General features: G+C 35.9%; 1 protein-coding gene across 1 annotated transcript; it reads left to right on the forward strand.

Moving 5' to 3' along the window:
* The first annotated feature begins 5,026 nt into the window (after positions 1-5,026).
* LOC107914024 (cytochrome c) lies at positions 5,027-6,641 on the forward strand. Its single transcript, XM_016842736.2, has 3 exons — positions 5,027-5,349; positions 5,516-5,649; positions 6,248-6,641. Exons 1-3 carry the CDS (start codon positions 5,238-5,240, stop codon positions 6,341-6,343), a joined length of 342 nt encoding a protein of 113 aa, XP_016698225.1. The 5' UTR covers positions 5,027-5,237; the 3' UTR covers positions 6,344-6,641.
* Positions 6,642-7,015: the final 374 nt, after the last annotated feature.

Below are 7,015 nucleotides of genomic sequence, written 5' to 3' on the forward strand. Positions count from 1 at the left end.
TATCCAACGGTCATTCCAGATAGATATTGAGTGCCCTCTTCCAACTCTCCAGGTGAGACCATTCAGAAGGAGTCTTTTTGCTGCCCAAATGCTTCTCCAGGTAAGCGATGGTAGGTTTCCTAACTGTGAATTAAAAAAGCTAGACCTTGGGTAATATTTAGCTTTAAGCACTCTAGCTAAAAGTGAATTTGGATTATTAAACAAACGCCAGCCCTGTTTTGCTAACAACGCAATGTTAAATTGATTAAAATTTCGAAACCCCAACCCACTATTTTTCTTTAAAAAGCAAAGGTTTTTCCAAGAACACCAATGGATTCCCTTTTTTCCTCGATTCTTTTGCCATCAAAATCTCGCAACAATACCCTCCAAGTCCTTGCATAATGATTTTGGGAGTAAAAAACAAGCCATTGAGTATGTCGGTATGGCTTGCAACACTGCTTTAATAAATATCTCTTTTCCCCCTTGCGATAAAAAACGAGTGCTCCAATTTTCAACCTGCTGTTTCAATCTGTCTTTTAAAGTCTGAAAAGATTGCTTCTTTTTCCTACCTATCATATTTGGCAAACCCAAGTATCTTTCTGGCTCATCTGAACTTCGAACTCCCAATAAATTGGTTGTTGAATGTCTTTCTTCCTCAAGCGTATTTTTGCTAAAAAAGACAGTGGATTTAGCAAAATTCACACATTGACCTGAACATCTCTTATACTCTGAGAATCTCCTTAAGTGCTAACGTCGCTTTTCTCGTCACTTCTCCAAATAGAATGCAGTCATCCGCAAATAGTATGTGAGTTACCTGCGGACCAGTTCTGCTTGCCTTTACTCCTTTTAGAAGACCTTCTCTAGCATTCAATCTCATTAGACTGGATAGTCCTTCACCCTGTCGAAGTCTCCTTGTTGGTCGAAAAATTCTTCCAATACCTCCATTCAGCACAACTTGATATGAAACTGTGGACATGCAATTCATGATAGATGCAACCCAATTCTGCTCAAAACCCGTCTGCAGCATTACTTCCTTGATAAATCTCCATTCCACTCTGTCATAAGCTTTGCTCATGTCAAGCTTAACAGCCATATATGCCTTTTTTCCCCATTCTTTTCTGTTTAAGAGTGTGCAATAACTCATAGGCCAACAAAATATTATCCGAAATTAGTCTGCCTGGTACGAAAGCACTTGCGCTGTCAATACATTTATCAATAACTCCTCTAAATCTGTTTGCTATTTCTTTTGCCATGATTTTATAAATAACATTGCATTAACTAATAGTCCTAAAATGGGTCATATTAGAGGGGTTTTTGATTTTTGGGATAAGAACAATATGAGTTAAGTTTATTTGACTGACCTCCATTTCGCCATTAAGAAAGTGTAGACAAAAACCAGCCACCTCTTCTCCTATAAAATGCCAGCATTTTTGATAATAAAGAGTATGAAAATCGTCTTCCCTAGGTGCTTTCGTAGGGTGCATTTCAAATAAAGCCTCCCTTCTTTTGTGTATTTCGCATTGAGTTTCCTGTTATCATCCTTCGAGATACACCGATCAATTTCGGACAGTGTACGCTCATAATTTGTTTGATTTTCTGACGAGGACAATTCTTCAAAATATGATTGTGCAATATGCTTCATCTCCTGGCTATCATTCATTTCCTGACCGTTTTTATTCTGTAGTCTGCTTATCACATTCCTTTTCTTCCTTTGCGTTGCCTGACTATGGAAGAAGGCTATATTTCTGTCTCCAAGTTTTAACCAATTTAGTCTAGCTCGCTGTTCCCAATAAGCTTCATCCTTTTCAATTTCAAAATTAAGTTGGATCTTCGTATCAATCATCTCAGCTAAGTTGGAATCATCCATTTCAGTTTTTATCAAAGTTGACAGTTTTGCTGTGAGAAATTCTTTCCTTCCCTGTTTTTTCCTTTGCACCTGTTTCATCCTTTTAATGAGCCCTTTTCGAAACATTTCCATCTTTTGCAGAAAATCTCCATATTCCATCCCCCATGGACGCTTAGCTTCATCAACAAATGAGTCATCCACAATCCACCAGGCTTCAAATTTGAATTTATTCATTTTTTCCCATTTTTCTTCCTTATTTGTGTTGACAAAAATAGGGCAATGATCAGAAAAAGAGTGAACCAAGTGTTCAACTCTTACCTCAGAAAACATGGAGATCCAACTTGTATTAGCAACACCCCTATCCAGGCGCTCTTAGATGTTCGTTTCTGGTAAGTTTCCTCTCTCCCAGGTGAACCATCTACCAGAGTATCCCACATCAGCAAGCTGACAAAAGTCTAACGCTTCTCTAAACAACTCCATTCTTTTTCCTCTCTTGGTAAACCTCCAATCTTTTCAAAATCAAATAGTATGTCATTGAAATCCCTACAAACCAGTCAAGGGGTATCTTCCTCTCTATGAAGATTTTTCAAAGTAGACCATGAATCCACTCTATCTTGCGCATATGGAGTTCCGTAAAAACCCGTAAATTGCCATTTCCCGTACTTTTCATCATCCTTGACTTCCACATCAATGTGTCTTTTTGGGAAATTCTTTAGCGTAACATTGATGTTATTTCGCCAAGCTAGGCACAATCCTCCTCTAGAACCCTCCGAATCAACATCAATGCCATTCCAAAATCCGCATCTTCTTCTAATTCTTTCTATTCATTTCCTACAAAGCTTAGTCTTCATAAAGAAGACAATTTGGGGATTATAAGTACTCAGAATTTTCATTGTTGCCGGTGGGCTTGCCATTTGGCAGCCGTCGATAATAAATGATTACTTTCCACCATTCTCCTATTTCCCAGTACATTCCTCAGTTCTTCTTTTCATATTATATCTTCAGTTTCCCCTCTGGGCCTCTTTTTTCATTCCTCCCTGACTAGAGCAACATCTTCTAGATCCTGTTCCATCGCAATAGGAATTAAGTTCTCCTTGCCTCGTCCCGCGTGAAGTGAACCTCCCGTCAAATTAAATCCAAGGACTGGATCAACATTTTCCCCATATCTTATCATCCACCCCGGGGACTCTTGTCCCTTACTGGGATTTCCAGATTCTGCATTAATTACCCTCTATCCCCATCTCCTTCCTCCCGTAGCCAAATACTTTTCATTGTTAATGACCTTCGTGATTGGTCTCGGAGAGACAAGTCCCAACCCATTTCAGCAATTTCCACTAAGGTTCATTCTTTCCTCACAAAACGAGTCATTGTGCCCAAGTCTTCCACAATAGAAACAAAATAAAGATAAACGCTCATATATAAAATTGACGTATGAACATTTTCCACTAAAAGAAATTTTCTTCCTCCTCTTCAAAGGACGCCTTATGTCGATCTGTACTCTAATTCTCATAAAATTCCTATTCCCTTTTCCCAATGAATAGACATCATGCTCCATCAAATTTCCTAAGAAATTTCCTAACTGGACAGCCAGAATATCAGAAAAGAGACCAGCAGGAATGTTATAAATCTGGACCCAAAAAGGTGTCAGAACTAGAGGGATCTGTAGAGGATCTTCCCCCAATTCCAATTTGTATAGCACCAACAGATGATTGTTGAAAGTCCAAGGTGAGCCTTTCAAACCCCTATTCATATCCATTGCATGAAAAAACTGAAACAGATACCTTTTTTCTCCCAGATCACAGATTCGTACTCCCTTAACCGGATGCCACAGATTTGCCTTTGTACTTTTCATTGCAGGAAAGTGGATCGTGCTTGCTGTGAGAAAACATCCTACTAATTGAAAGATTTCGCCCCTGTTTTCCCTGTTTGGATCTATTGGTATGTGGATGATTTCCTCTTATCATTAATTGACAGTTGGCCTAACACATTCTCCATTCTTTGCAGGTGAAAAAAGAAACTCCCAGCCTTCGTTAAACACAGGTCTTATTTCAAGAAGAAAAGCCTATACATATCACAGATGACTAAAAGCAGAGTAACGATAGAAACAAAGCAGAACGGAAAACCTAAAAAACTCTTGCCAGTGGTGGCAGACAAAGGCTTGCTAGGGTAGCAGACTATATTTTTTATACTCCACGGAGGAATTTTAGATTAATACAATAATTATGATACAACCGTTATGCGTGAAAAAAACAATGTAACAAATATAATTATTAAAATTCACATAAAAATTAATTGATGCTTTGATTATAATGACAAAATGAATTGTTTATTATGCATGGTGTTTTGGATTCAAATCTTAAAATGATAAAATTTTTATTGATTTACTATATGGAAAAAAGAAAAAATATATCCATATAAAAATATAATTTAATTTGTATGCATGAGGGTAATTTAGTATTTTATAACTAAATTGATGTTTGATTGAACTTAATCAAACACAATAATATATAGACAAACATACATATAAATAGATAGAAAATCTATAATATATAAAAATATATAAGATCGATTACTAATATGATCATTATTTGATATTCATAGTGGAGTTTTTTTAATTGTATAAGTAAAATTAAAATATTGTTATGTGTTTTTTTATATCAATTAAAAATATGTGAAACATCCTAACATAAATACTGAAATTCAAGTAAAAAATATCTATTACCTGTATCAAAAAATTATATTTACTAACATATCAATTAACCCGTTATTGGATTGTGACATTTTGTCATTTATTTGTTAATTTTTATTATCTCATTAACAAAATGACGATGTATATTGACCGAAAAGTCAATTAATATGGGGAGAATAATACTTAACTGTAACCTTCTAACTCAACCTAGATGTTATGGCTAGTTTGAGAAGGCTACATTAGCCATCGAAATGCTCAGGACATTATTATAAAACAGTTAATTTATACACAGAAAAGAAACTGAAATAATAATGGTAGCGCCTTAAATTAATAAACATGATAAATCAAGTATGTTATTACAGTCATCTATTCCCTCAATAAAAAATAATAGACGAATGGTTAAAATATAATAACCAATGGTAACTATTATTTAACTTTTGAAAGTTAAACATAATTTTAATCTTTACCCAAAAATATTATATATTAAAATTCGTACAAAAAAAATATAGAATATTTAAAAAATGATAGAAATGGGCGTAATAGCAAATCTAATACGTGAGGCATAAGCAAACCACGCTTCTCGATTCCCTCAATATCTGGAATATTCACTGAAGCCTCTCAAAGTTCCGCTTTGCTTCTTATTCTCTTTTGTCTTCTCCCTCACATCTTCTTTCGTTTAAATAAAAAGAAAAACACAAGTTGAACAACCCTAAGCTAGCAAACATGGCGTCGTTCGAGCAAGCTCCGCCTGGTAATGCAAAAGCCGGGGAGAAGATTTTCAAGACCAAGTGTTCCCAGTGCCACACCGTTGACAAGGGTGCCGGTCACAAGCAAGGTACCCTTTTTTCTTTCACAATTCTCATACATTTAAATACCTTTTGCTTGACTTGAAGCATTTCAATTGTTTTTGAAATCCTAAGTATAGAGCTTTTGAGTTGAATCAACATCATATTATAATTAATGGGTGCCATTGCTATTAATGTTGGGATTTTGTTTGTTAGGACCCAACCTTAATGGTCTGTTTGGGAGGCAGTCAGGTACAACTCCAGGGTACTCATATTCTGCTGCTAACAAGAACATGGCTGTGATTTGGGAGGAAAAAACTTTGTATGATTATCTGCTCAACCCTAAGAAGGTACTCTCTTTACTCATTCTTTAAAACCCCTTTTTTTTTTTCCTTTGTTTATTTTTCTATAATTATATATCTCAATTTCCTCAAGAATAGATGCGTGCTGCCCACTTTTGTATATAGGTAAATAAATATGCATGCATTGCTGATATTCTTTGCTTATAAGTATATGCTTGTCACTCTTTGCTTTTTGATCTTTGTGGCATGTAAATACCAATTCCAGTTTTTGGCTATACGTGTCTATCATCTGGGGTTTGATTTTGGTTCGTATGAGCCTCGTGCTTTCCTGGTATGGAATATAGAATCTCTGGGAAAACTGGACTTCTCCCATTATTTGTGGGTGGATGGGGGATTTGAGTGAAATATTTGCATAGTTTGAATTGACTGTGTTGTTGCTGAGGACATGTGTGCTGTTGTGGACTGTCTGTCATAGTTATTGATGGTGTTACTTATCAACAAGTCCGTCGTTTCCTTTTATGGATTGATATTGAAGTTGATTCAAAGCTATTCTGTTTGTTTAGTGATTTCAGGTTTGGGTGCTGTGTTGTTGAATTACTTCTTCATTTTTACTGGAATTGAAAGTTTTTGGTTGATTTATGTGCAGTACATTCCTGGAACGAAAATGGTATTCCCTGGATTGAAGAAACCACAAGATCGAGCAGACCTCATTGCATATTTGAAGGAGTCTACGGCATCCTAAATGGGCTGGGAACAGTAATAATTTCAGTTTTACGTATTCCATTCCATTTTGCAGTCATTGGAGATTGTTTCTCTGTTTCAAAGCAACAGGATATAATAAAAGAATAAAATTAGACTTTGTTGGTGTAGGTCAGCCATGCTTGTTAATTTGCACAATGAGCATTCATATCCGGTAACTATTCTTTCTTTGACTAGAGGTTGCCGTTGCCGGCTATTGTAAGGCTTATTCAATTAGATAGTCGCTGTATTTGATGAATTTCTGGTGTATTACAAGCACGAGAAGGATAATTGTTTGTTCAGACTGTTATTGCTGGCTTTTAATTTTGTGTTTGGTTGGCTGGAATGTTGGAATAAAAACAGGGATGTGGCGGGCTGGTATGTGTTGTATGTATGGGCTCCCAACCATATCTTGCCTGATTTAAGGAGTTCGTTAGACTTACAAAATAATATAATTAGAGAAATAAGTGTTTGGGGAGTGTTCTTTTCTTTTGGGGTTTGATCTAATATCACTTGCGCATCTGGTTAAATTACCACATGACTAATATATCCCAAATATTTGAGAGAAAAATGAGGGGAACGGCACTTTTTGGGGGTGAGAGGGGCGTGGAAGTTATGGTTTTGGATTTTTCATTTGGTATATTTATGAATAAATTTATATTTATATTTATAGTAT

Source organism: Gossypium hirsutum, chromosome D05 (assembly GCF_007990345.1).
Source record: "Gossypium hirsutum isolate 1008001.06 chromosome D05, Gossypium_hirsutum_v2.1, whole genome shotgun sequence".
Taxonomy (NCBI): domain Eukaryota; kingdom Viridiplantae; phylum Streptophyta; class Magnoliopsida; order Malvales; family Malvaceae; genus Gossypium; species Gossypium hirsutum.

Bases quoted from the DNA above. Each gene is read 5' to 3' on its own strand.
- LOC107914024 (XM_016842736.2), top strand. From the start codon at position 5,238: ATGGCGTCGTTCGAGCAAGCTCCGCCTGGTAATGCAAAAGCCGGGGAG. The intron at 5,350-5,515 runs GTACCCTTTTTT...TTTGTTTGTTAG, and splicing joins GGGTGCCGGTCACAAGCAAG to GACCCAACCTTAATGGTCTG. The intron at 5,650-6,247 runs GTACTCTCTTTA...ATTTATGTGCAG, and splicing joins ATCTGCTCAACCCTAAGAAG to TACATTCCTGGAACGAAAAT.